General features: G+C 45.6%; 1 protein-coding gene across 3 annotated transcripts in view; it reads right to left on the bottom strand.

Moving 5' to 3' along the window:
- LOC139814073 (A disintegrin and metalloproteinase with thrombospondin motifs 7) overlaps positions 1–12,682 on the bottom strand; it is a 62,097-nt gene that overhangs the window by 33,599 nt on the left and 15,816 nt on the right. For 2 of the 3 annotated variants that reach the window (XM_071780035.1, XM_071780038.1), the window contains exons 1-2: positions 7,889–8,921; positions 1,352–1,516 (exon numbers count right to left, since the gene is read on the bottom strand). In XM_071780035.1, the coding sequence (XP_071636136.1) occupies positions 1,352–1,436 (85 nt within the window). In that variant the 5' untranslated portion in view covers positions 1,437–1,516; positions 7,889–8,921. Of the gene's footprint in view, positions 1–1,351; positions 1,517–7,888; positions 8,922–12,682 lie in introns of those variants that run through there. The other variant, XM_071780037.1, reaches the window with a different exon arrangement.

The raw sequence follows: 12,682 nt of genomic DNA, 5'->3' as shown, positions 1-12,682 counted from the left end.
CCCGATGTTAACGAAGTGACTCGCGATGAAAGGGTTTTCTCTGTCGGTCGAATGTACATTCGAGACGAAGAACCGAAACCGAAGAAGAAGGATGCATCCATCACTCCGACTTGTCGTCCCTGGATGCACAGTTGACAAACGATTTGAAATAAGTACAATGGCGTAAATGGCGCTTAAGATATTCCAGACGAAGGCCATCGATTTCTATCTGCGTGATTTGAAGTTAAAATACGTTTGATCCTCGACGCCGCGCCGTGGACACGAGAAGAGAAATTCATTTTGCGCCAATCATTACGTTACCACTGTTGCGAATAAATGTGTATTCATTCGCGTGTATTTACAATAAAATCCAAGTCTGAGGACTCATCGATAATAATACTAATTTCTTTATACGCTCAGCAGTATGTAGTTTCGAATTGCCCGAAGGGCGCTGACATAAACTCCGCGAGCATCGCCGCGAGCATCCGACCGTGCAGTCTCGCGGGATCAGCATTTCTCGCCGCGGTACTACAGCACGTCAAAAGCAGCGCTAAAAGTTATGTCGATTGGCCGTACGCCAGCCGACGGATTCGCGCCGGCCGATATCCCCCGATAAGATCAGCGAAATCACTGCGGCGCGGCAACGTCGAAACCGTGTACAATATTCATGCCGTACCGCAGGCAGTAGCGGATGACAGTCAATTACGATTCCGAGTAACTTGTCCGAGTCACTCTACCGCGCGCAACACACTCGAAATATTTATCGACATAATTAAAAATCAGCATGAGAGCCTTTAACAGCCACTAAGGTGTCCCGATGTATAAATAAGTCGCGCGAATTAGCATTTTACGACACATCCTGCGACGGTCTCACCCGGAGGAATTGCGCGTCCGCGCGCGATTCTTTCTGTGGATTCCTTTTGCCTCCTTCGCCGCTTGCAAAATCCGACGCCGCCGCGCCGCGCCTGCATTGTATGTACGACTCGTTCTTCTATTCGTGCTCTTAATAGGAGCGCGTCCCGCAATGGTAAGGCTTTTGCTCGAGAACCCGCCGCGGCCAGTTTTCATGCGAGTCGAAGAAACTCGAGAAAGTGGACGCGAGGTTACGCGCGAATCAAGTATACCCGATTTCGCGGTTTTAGAGATCGCAAATTTCTTATCCGGACTAAAAACTCGCGGAAGGGATCTTCTCGATGGTGAGGAGAGGAGAATCTATATCGAGCTCAGCATCGTTTTTCTATTTCTTTTTTTTTTTTTGCAATTAAATCAAAATAATCATATAATGTCATCCGTGAATTATATAATTAGTATGAGAAGTATTATACGTTAGTACGAGAAATAGTATCAAATAACGTATTTGTATGAAACTTACCTCTGACGTTAGGCAGCCGTTGCCGAGCCTGGAGGTTGTGCTGCACCACGGCGATTAGAATCTGGAGCATGAATAGACACCGCATGATTGGCACTGAATCGAACGTGCTTCTCGCTAACGAAACGCGATCTCCTTGATGTCTGCCGATGATGTTCCCCCTTTATTCTGGAACACACACGTCGCGCAACCGCAACATGAGTTTCTCGTTAAATCCTCTCATCACGCAGCAATTGGGTCACTTCCGCGATTTAAGATTACGAATTAAGGCTTTGTTGAGCTCGAAGTATGTTTCGCCGGCGGCGCGAAGCGTAGAACGATAATTTACGAAAAGTACTTAAGCTCTCTCTTTTGACGGGTACGGGGGAAAAATTCTAAGGGTCGAAACGAGACTTTTCCCTCTTTCTCTCTCTCTCTCTTTCTTTCTGAAAGAATGAAAGGGGTGAAATATTTTCACCTGCGTCCGTTCCTCCGGATAAAAAGTTCCGTCAACGAGAGAATGGGATAGAAAATCAGTTTCGTCCTAGATTTTTTACATGCCAAGCTCATGTTCGGATATAACGTGTCTCATACAATTTTCTCGTGCGCGTCGAGCTGTTTCAGGGCCGTTCCGTGGCGCGACGCGGCGACGGTCCGTAGTTACGATAATTGGAATTCGTTCAACCATACCGTGCCGATGATCGAGCTCGACAAGCTACTGGATTCTTCTATCCAAGCTAAAGACAGCGCTCGTCTCGGGAGATGACTCTTTCGCTGACAATAGAATCATAGCTCGCGGCGTCTCACGGTAAGACAAGCTGAACGATAACGCTGTCGATGAGCGTTTATCAGAAATTTTAAAATTATGCTTAATCGCGATTGTAATCTCGACCACGTGCGGAGAACGTCATTTGCATCGTGCATCGCAGATTTATCCCTTTTTAAGAACTATAAACGTCGGCGCATTCTAATTTTCAATCGATATATCGTTCACGCGAACATGACGCGTTCGGGAAGATTATTTTGCGGCAAAGAAATGGCTCATATATATATATACATATATATATATAAAATAGTTTTTTCAATAACTGGTTAATTAATATCAACTACTCCGGGCTTCGTAATATATTCTCGGCGAGGTACACGAATGTTGTGATATCGCATAAGCTGCACGTCGGTTTAATCCGCACGAGTAGCTTGTGTTCTTCTCAAGTACTTCCACATAGAAACTAGACCCGATGCTCTATGAAAGCGCAGGAGAGGTTCGTAGCCGGGATGATAAGTCGGGTGGGAGAAAGTCAAAACGAGTTCATTAATGCGACGCGGAATTGGTAATTAGTTCCGCGCGTATCTGTCGTAGAACGCAAATAAGCTTTGCGTGTATAAGCGAGCGTGGAAGTTGACGGAAATGTCGATAAATATTTGTCGATATCGTTTTTAATCCATCGATATTGGATGGAAGAAGGAAATCAAAATACATTTTAACAATTGAGTCGTTGAAGGGAGTAGCGATGAAAGTTACGTCAAATTTATTTTGAGAGGCGAGAGAATATTCGTGAATGTGTTTAAATCCACATCTTCTATAATGATATTCTATCACATTATGAAAAATAAAAAAAATATTTCGAGTTTTATAGTGTTATCTTAAAATTAGTATGCGCAACGAAATTGTACCATCGCCGGTCCGTAAAAATATACAAGAGAATTATGATGACAAACAGATATGACGCTGTATAAATAACATTACAACTCGTGTGTCTCGGAGTTACGAGCGCATGGCATTTAAAGTGTTAATTGACGCCGTTTCGAATTCGCCCCTATTTTCGAAGTAAGCGCACACGTTTGCGATGTGCAAATTACAAGCATCCGCGTATAGCCGTATATATTGCTCGACTCGATTGTATGCCGTGTCAGTAACAGATGTAACCACTTACGGTACCACCGCGGAATATTAATAAGCAGGGCGTAGGTTTTAAAGCGTCTCGCGTCATCTCGATTGAGTTGTCGCACCTGTAATACGCCGGGATGAGAACATCGGTGTAGATTAACGGCACGAGTGTCATTAGAGGACGATGTGAATCTATGACGAGAGTAAACACGCATTCCGCGCGCGGCCCTTACATATGTCTCTAATTGATGCTCAGCCGGAAGTGGGCGGCTTCATTGCATCTTGGATAAACATTTTATTTCCTCGTAGGAAAGAGGAAAAAAACTCAACTACGAAAATAAACGAAGTGAGAGGCATCTCGGTAGCTGTTGGAACACATAGGTAATCGCACGTGAAGATATCGAAGCTCGCGAAAAGGCAATGAGAAAGCGAATAAATAAATTCTGAAGTTGCTCGAGTGGGATTAATTCCTACAGGCGTATCGACGTTTACTGCCGTTGAAATTTTAAACCTCGACATAATTAATATGACAACCCACGCTTAGTGAGCGACTTCGAATTACGTGAAGCCGAATAATCTCACGATTGTTATACGAGTTCGTGTAAGTACTTTTTTTTTTAACATGAACAGTTTTCCAGTTCGTGCTGCAAAAAATGCCGCCGACTATGAGACTCATTAATCTTACGCTTTTCAAGTGCTGTGCGCTTGTCGGTTCTCGAATTACATGCGTTTACATTAACCGCTCTCTCGTTTATAACAATAAACGAAGAAAGCTTAATTAATATATCGATTAGCTGGAGGAAAGTTCTGTTACACAAAATCTTCGCCGTTACCATGGATAATATTAAAATCATCATAATGTTATCACGATCCATTTTCGTAATCCGATTATTTAAGAAAAATCTTCCTTGCTTATAGATACTATCATAATTATGCCTATGTATTCCGAGTTATCGAGTTATTAAATCCGCAATACATTTTTTTTTGTAAGCCTCAAGCTCGGGTAATAAATTAAGCGGCCACATAATAAATTTCTATCCGTGCGGCAGCTATCGCGTATACGCTTCGCATTGCGATATTTTACTCGTATTTTACACAGAATAAGAATGCGCGCGGAGATATTTATGCGTGTAATACCGCAATCCAGCGGTTTCGCGTGAATGTGCAATTTATGTCATTAAAGTTTTCTAACAATATATCGATCAACATAAATGGATTGTCAGTGAAGGTATCGCCGGTATGTAAAATATTTATATATGACTTACTCGGCTTACTCGGAAAACAAAGCTGCGCTCGTAAAAAGATACGTTCCTTGTTTGCCGAGTAATGGATCGGAATACTGTAAGAAGATTGTATTTATTCCTCTAAATTAATCGTGTACATTCATTGGATTTCACATTACGCGGGCTTTCAAAATATTACTATATTTTTTATAGGAAAAGTAGATCGCGTATTCAAAACTCAAAGAATTAAGAAATTTGGATTATTGGAGTATTACAGGTGCTTTTCAATGTATGATAATAATAACTGTCCATAATACGCTTTGCAATAATGGGACAATCTGAGAGTACTGTATACATTTAATTTCCAAAGCACGGCAATTTATAAAAGAAAAATTGTTAAGTTAAATAAAGGAAATTAATTTTGAAGTCTCACAGAACGTAATCTTGTACTATTTACACAATGAAATTATGAAAAGATTTCTATGTTTATTTATAAAATAAAATCGGTCTATGTAAACTGCAAATATGCTCGAATAATACACGATATAATTGTTAAGGTAAAATTAATGCGCGCGTGACTCTTAATTAAGAGCGCAAATGCGACGATCGAGATAAAAATGTAGGAAATACGAAAAATTCATGGTACTGTAACTTTACATTAGCTTATTTAAACGAGATGCTTTTACAGTAAGTACAGGAAGTTTTTACAGTAATGTCTTTCGCGTAAGTTAAGTAAAAGTAATTATAAATAAAATGACATAATTATCACATATTATCACGCTGCATTTTTCAACATTATGAGGTACTTTCTTTATTTATACAAAGGATGTGATTTAACTTTTTTATCCGTTATATCTTTATTCATACTTTTATTCATACGACAGCGATAAAAATATTTTCTGAATCTGTATTATCGCTTTGAAGCTGAAATAGCATGTAAAAGCATGTAAAGAGTTTTTTGTTAGACACTCATATAAAATTGAATAACATTATTTTGTAATCTCTCACAGAATATTTAAATTAATAACTTATATATATTTATATAAATATTTTATCTGAAGAGTGCCGTAAACAATTATCCAAATATGTAAATGTAAGAATTATCTGTTAACTGAATTTTTTGAAAAATCTCGTCTGCAAGTAATTTCTAAATAATTTTTTTTAATTAAAAACTACGAAGTTTTAATAAAAAGCATTGCGAAACACGAGCTCGGCGCTAACGATATAACTTAAAGCATCAGCGAATCATCCTCGTGCGATCGTGAGAAGCGATGTACCTGTCCGTGTATAGCCCTCCTTAACGATTTAATAATTACGTGGCTCTCTTCGGAGAGTCGAAACAAGTCTCTCATTAACTGCAGCGTAATTTGTTGACTTTCGATTTGATATGCAACTCTCCTCGAATGCGCTGACGTACCGCATCGCCATCGGGTTATCATTATCGTGATACGTGTAACAACATAATGACGTAAGAGTGAGTCCATTTTTCTGCATCCGGCACTTTGTAAGAAAGGTATACGATGCGTAAATAGCGGGCTTTCATTCGGCAAATAATGCTGACCCATTTCGATTAATTAATACGCGTTCTCCGCGCCGGTTTGGGAGATTGAGAATTACGTATGCGCGCGGTTAATTGGATCATGAGTAGCTACGAGGTTTTTAATTCGCGGGATCAGTTTATTTAAGAACAACGGGACGATTTTCAGAACGGTCGTTACGTGATAAAAATGCTCGTTGATTTATACGGTGATCACCGATTCAGTCTCGAAACTTATTCATTAAGTATGTGTCATTTGGAGCGCTGCTATATACGATTTGTAGCTACGATCGATTGAGAACGCGTGATTATCCGACGCGCGGGCGTGTCGATTGATGAATATACGGCGTTCGCTTCATTAAGCGTGCGTGCGTTAATGTAAAATCGCAGATGATCCATAAACGCGCGACACGTTTCCTCCGGCGACGCTTTCTGTCGCATAGAAAAACAAGTCGGGCAACTTTGCGGATAACCGTCAACGATATACACGTCGTTGTTGTCATTCGCAGAAAATTATTAATTTGTCCGATGACAAATGGAAGTTGACAGACATGAGGCGTGCAAGTCGAATCGGATCGCAATGTATGGAAATTAAACGCCCGGCAGCCTTTCCGACGATAACGTATTGCGCCTCGCGTATCTAATTATTAGCGATTTTTCTAATAACATTTGTGCGTTTCATTTTCTATGAAACACGGTCACGGAAAAAACTTGAAACGTTATCGTGAAAAAGCGCTACCAGCTGCGAGGATTAATCGGATGAATCGCAGACACAATATACGTCGGTATATTTTAATGCTTCGTATAAAAAGCTGAAAATGTTCACACGTATCGTAAGTGAATCAGCATTCGAGCTTGAAACGTCGTTTTCGATGGAAGTCCTATCGCCCGCGGATTCCCCCGTCGGCGTCGGAAAATTCGCAGCCGCTTATTACGGAGCGCACCGGCCAGGCCGCGGTTTTAAGACTGACGTCGTTTTACGTAATCCCGCGCCGAGATTTATGGACAGCATTATTTTTTCGCGCGGTACTTCGGCGCGCCGCGATGAAATCCACGGCACGGAGAGGACCATCCGCCCGACTACCGGCGCCGCGCAATTTTTATCCTCTCGTCTGACGCGAGATAAACGAGGCCGTTGACGGCGCCGCGCCGGAGATTTTTCCGCGCGGCGAATCAGCCGCGTAAAAAGCCTGGCCTGGAACCTGTTAAGTTTCCGAGCGAATCCGCTCGATCATCCGCGTCGCGGTTAACCGTTACCAAACCTTTTAGTCGCGTTTACCTTTAGACGCGAAGGAGGGAGACAGGGAGAACCGATTTTTCGCCACGAATTTTTCGCGATACCGTCACTGGCGCCGCGCGTGACGACGCTAAATGTTAATTTCTCATTTAAAATTATCGCAAACGCTATCATATCATCAATTCGGGTTTTTCACGAGAGAAGGAATATCGGAATGAAACAAATATATTTCGAGAGCAAAAAAACACTCTTCTCTCTTTGATAAATTTTTCAGTAAAATTCGGAGAACATACAAAAAACGTGTAGCATAAAGAAACAGCGAGATGCGATTTAACTAGAATCGAAGGCGTCAGTCTGACATCTCTATCGGCGGCTCATGTTTCCGCGCCGACGATCCGCGACAACGCGTTCTGGATGTGACACGAGTCGCGGTGATAAACTTAGGGATTCCGCACGCAAGGCGGATACAGCGCGAGCACGTGGCTGCTGTAACTCGACGCGTCACGGCGGCGCGCGGCGGCCGGCGTCAGTCTCCGAAGTCGTAAGGTCTAGATAATGCGTCGTTTCGCGGGCGAGATTTCGCATCGTAGGACGCGTTTAACCGCGAACAAGAGTCTGCCGGTCTCGTAAAGAGGCGAGAAATCTCGCTATACTGCGATGCAAATCGCATACGTACCTAGGCCGTTAACGATGACGTTGTCGCGACAGCACGTGGCGCGCATTTCCGGAACACCTGTACTCGCACGCGCGTATAGTTACCGGATCTGATCGCGCACACACTTTACCGACGACATCCCTCGATAAATGTCAAAATGGTAAACTGGCTCGCCTCCGAGGCGACAACTCGTCACTTCAGGAATTCACTTTTCGCCCGGAAGTAAGGACGCTTATCGCACCGAAGGTAGGGAAGAGAAAGGAAGCGAGGCAAGAAACTTCTCAGGCAAAGAAGCAAGAGAGGCTCGGAGGCTCGGAGGAGGATAGGAGGGTAGGATAGTCCCTCCCCGACGAGGAAGAAAACACCACAAAGGCTCCCGAGAATGAGGAGAGACGGAGGGAATCCGACACGACGCCAAAGACCAGGGCGGAGGGGGGTGGGGAGGGGCGCGACGGAAAGGAAGAATAGACGGATAGAACGCGGATGCCGGCCCGCCGGAGAAGTCGTGGGCACGATCGCCGTCACAACACTAGTAGCCTGGTACACTCTTCTGGTGGTACATACACACGATCCGTCTCCCTGTCTCCCTCGCTTCCTCCTTTCTCTCTCCGTCTTTGTCTCTCTCTGCCCGAGGCTCTCTCGATTCCTTCTGCCGCACGTATACGTGCGTTTCCTCCCGGTGCAAACACACCGTGCAACGCTCGCGTGAACGCATACACACAACACACCCGCGGCCGCCACGCGCGCGCGTTTCTCGCGTACGTGTGCGTGCTCTCTCGCCTCTCTTTTTTATCCGCCTCCTCTCTCGCGTCGCGTAGAAGGGAACCTCCACACGTTCTCTCCTCCTACTCTTGTTCGCGTCTCTCAACCGCCCGCGAAAGCACACACCGCGACAGGGCGATCTACTAGGTGAGACTAGTTCCTCCACCCAGCCGTGGACCCGTTTTCTGTACGCCTCTCTCCTTCAGTCGCCTTCCGTCTCCCTCGTCGTCGTCCGCGTCCGCCTCGCCGTCTCCCTCTACTTCTCTCTCTCAATCGTTCTGGCGGCTACTTCGCCGTTTCGCGATTCTTCTCGCGTGCCTCCGAGAGGATTCTTCCCGATTTTACGAGCGCCTACGGAGCGATACGTTTTTGCTCCCCGCTCTCTCCGTGCTATAGTCATGGGATAGACCGCGCGCGATGGAAATAAGCTAATCTCTTCGGCAAGCGAGAAAAGGGAATTGCAACATTATTGAACTAACGCCTTACGTTCCGCAGCGTTCACGCGAACGTGTCTTTTTTCATCGTTACTCAAATGCAGAATTTGCACGAGCTTTTTAGTTCCTCGAGATTAATTAATCTCAAAATAATGGTCTGACAGCGCGATTTCCCTCTCGTATCTCTTTTATTATTGCTTCGTTGTTGCGTGAGGGGACACGCGAAAGGATGCTTCCTTTATGAGCTCTTATGACACGCTCTGCCGATCCTTTCGGATTAATTGCGCGATATACCGTTTTATCCTCTCGACGGAACCATTAAGCCGATACAGCCGGTAATACCTTTCCCAGACGTCGACGATAAAAAAAAAAGCGCAGCAACGGGAGCACGCATCTGTGGAAGATAAAGATCTCAGCGAAATTAATTTCACCATCGGCTCACAAATCCAACTTTACTGCAGTTTTCGTAAGAAAAATGTACGGATTAATTCTTTCCCCCCCCCCCCCAATGAAAATCGATCTAACAAAGGAATTAATGGACCAGAAAGATAGGAAATATGTAATATGGATAATCGATATATCAATAAGAAAATGTTCAACGTCTGCAAGAAAGAGATTTTCCGTTTTCATCTCTTTTTTGATAATACCGTTTGTCTAAATCCTTCTCAAATATCGGGAGTTTCTTTCCCATATCCTAATTTCATATTCTTACATTCTACGTATATATTTAATCTCTCGAGATCGAAGCAAAGCGCTAAGAAAAGGCACGATATCGCAAAATCGCGTCTATCTTATTTGACACGCCGTTTCCACTGCCGAGATCCGATACTCCAATATGTATGCAGCGTCGGCTACTTCTTTCTTCCTCAGACAGTGATAAATTTATCGTTACGTTCATTCTTAATCCTTTCGATCCACCATTCCCTCTTCGTACTCCCGTCTCGTTCTCGTCTCGTTTTCGCGGAGAGATTCACTCCGATTTCGCAAGCGGTCCCGAGATACTCCGGGCGGCGCTCACTCCGCGGCGGATTGTATCTCTCTCTCTCTCTCTCTCTCTCTCTCTCTCCTCTCTCTCATTGAGTTCGCTCGACCGAAATCGAGCCCATCGGCATCCCACGCGCAAAGGAGCTCCGGCGTGTAATGCCGAAATGGGAAGCGAGGTGGGATCCGCACGTGTACGGCATCGAAGAGAGGTCGGAGATGTCGGGATTATATACGAAAGCGCGATGCCAAAGAGCAATCTCCCGCTAAGGAAGCCAAAACGCCCAACAAACCGTACATACCTGCCTTCAAAAAGATAGTTCCTTTACATGTTACGTTAAATCCAGTTAAATGGATACGATAGACAGACACAATTGTTGCAACTGCAACTGTCGAAAAATAAAGTTTTCAGTTCGACGAAGCACATTTTATACATTTCAAAATGGATTGGAAAATATACAACATGAATTATTTAAACGTAGATATTTTATATCACTATTTGAACATGTAATGCCGAGGATATCTTAAATAACCGACGTAGCAGAACACGCGTACCCCTTATAAAAGAAGAAGAAGAAGAAGAGGCGCATAGGATATTGCGAAAATCGCTCTCGAGAAGCTCTTATCTTTTCCTTTGAAGTCGTCTAATGTAGCCACGACGCGGCGGTGGATGGAAAGTACTTTTACCACTTTTAACAGCGGTTTTATGCGCGCTTGGCACGATTATCAATTTACGCGCACAGATACCGCATTATCGGCGCACCGCTTAATCGTGCCCGGCAGTCGGCGGCGCGGCGGCTGCAGTCGAAGGTCGTATCGATTCTAAAATCCACGAATGACCGGCCCACGCGAGCGCGAGGTTCGTAGGACGTGCGAATAGCTACCAGGCTACCTGTTTATTATCAAGAAAGTCGTTGCCGAAGTCGTATATCTTCCGTGGACAATTAATTCTCCGGCTGGTCTCGAAAGCGAGGACGGGATACTCCGCGGGCTTGTGCTGGCTCGTTGTCGCCGTCGTCGCGTAATCGTGTCACGGATTTTCAGCGATACACCAACGGGTGGATTCGATGAAATTGCGGCGACCTTACGCTGTCGCGTCGAGACAGGCGATAAATCGAACGATCGAAACGGGATTGATCGATGGTGAAATATTATGCTAGTATAAAGAAAGAAGGAAAGAGAGAGAGAGAGAAAAAAGAACGACGTCTACGGCGCACTGCGTACTATCTACGAAGCGCAACCTCGACGATAACGCCGGTCTAATAATGAATATGCGATCGCCGCGTCGAAATCGATCGACAATCCGCAAGCAAAGCGGTAATTCAACTCCGCGGATGAGCGATAAATCCGGCCGCCGCCGCGCCCGATTAGTTAGCACCGTCGCTGTGTTTGCGACTTCTACGGCGCTTATACCCGGTGGCCCGATGGTATCGCGGCTTCATCGTATTATTCATGAGTTTATAGTCTCGAGAGAGGCAGGAGAGGGCTTGACAGAGTATAGGGCGGTGCTCCGCCGCGGTACTGATTTTATTGCTCGTCGTAGGTGCTATCTCTGGCAAAGCGGCGGTGTCTCGATATCGCGGCGCTCGCGAGCACCGAGAGAGCCGTCGAGACGCGGGACCACCCACTCTACTCGCAGCGGACGTCGTTTTTGCGCCGCTCCGGGTAAAACTCAACCCCCCCGCGCGCTCGCGCGCGCTCCGAGGACGAGGACTCTGTCCTTCGTGTATGACAAACGATCGACCGTAGCGTTGAATTAACTCTTGTCCGGCCGGTGTACGTTTGATTAAGTCTACCGGAGCGTATCCGCGCCAAGATGCATTGAGTCTCTCCATTCATGTGCATGACAGGCCGGGATACTCGCCGGTATTCAGCAACGTGTAAAGCGGCTGCATGGGCGGTCGATAATACTAATTTGAATTTGACGGCTTTCGAGGAAGGTCGAAGACGTGAACGGCCATCGACAGTTTTCACGAGTTAAGTCAACCGTCGCCAGCACTGACGGAAACTCAATCGAGACCACGATTGAATAAGTAAACAGTAAGACACTTTTCGCACGGTGTTTTCTCCGCCGTGACCGTCATTTGAAATCCGACAAGATTGCAAAAACAACCAACGCCGATTTCCTTTCGCGCGAAATGTCATTTAAATCGCCCACAAAGAAGGCTAGATCGATTCTTCGACCTCCGACTCCCTTTCCGTGTCGCGCTCGGCCGCGCCCCGGTGTCATATAAACAGGAATTAGGCGGGATCTTGATGAAGGAAGCTCGCGTCGAGACACCCTAATCTCTCTTTCTCGCTCAACGAGCCGCTTATGCAAAATCCGCGAGTTACAACCGTAAATAACGGTGAGACAGCTTCGCCTTCCTTCCATAGCGCGCGCTCGTCCGTTTGTCGTCGACCGTTTAACGCCGCTAATACGCTGTTTTTATGCCTCGCGAAAACGAATAACCGGTCATAGGCTCTCGACATGCTGATGCGCGTTTTCCGTCCTGCCACCATCGGCGACGACGTCGCGTCGACGGGGCCCGTTTTGCACCGCCTCGGGGTGCCTTCGCTGTATACGCGCAGCGTCATCCCTAGATCCCGGACCCCGGCAATTTAGCACGTTCTTTTTCCCTCGGCGGCGCGCTCGCAG

The sequence above is a fragment of the Temnothorax longispinosus genome, chromosome 6 (assembly GCF_030848805.1).
Source record: "Temnothorax longispinosus isolate EJ_2023e chromosome 6, Tlon_JGU_v1, whole genome shotgun sequence".
In the NCBI taxonomy this organism is placed as follows: Eukaryota; Metazoa; Arthropoda; class Insecta; order Hymenoptera; family Formicidae; genus Temnothorax; species Temnothorax longispinosus.
Note: the sequence above shows the minus strand (reverse complement) of the source record. Positions and strands in the feature narration are given on the sequence as shown.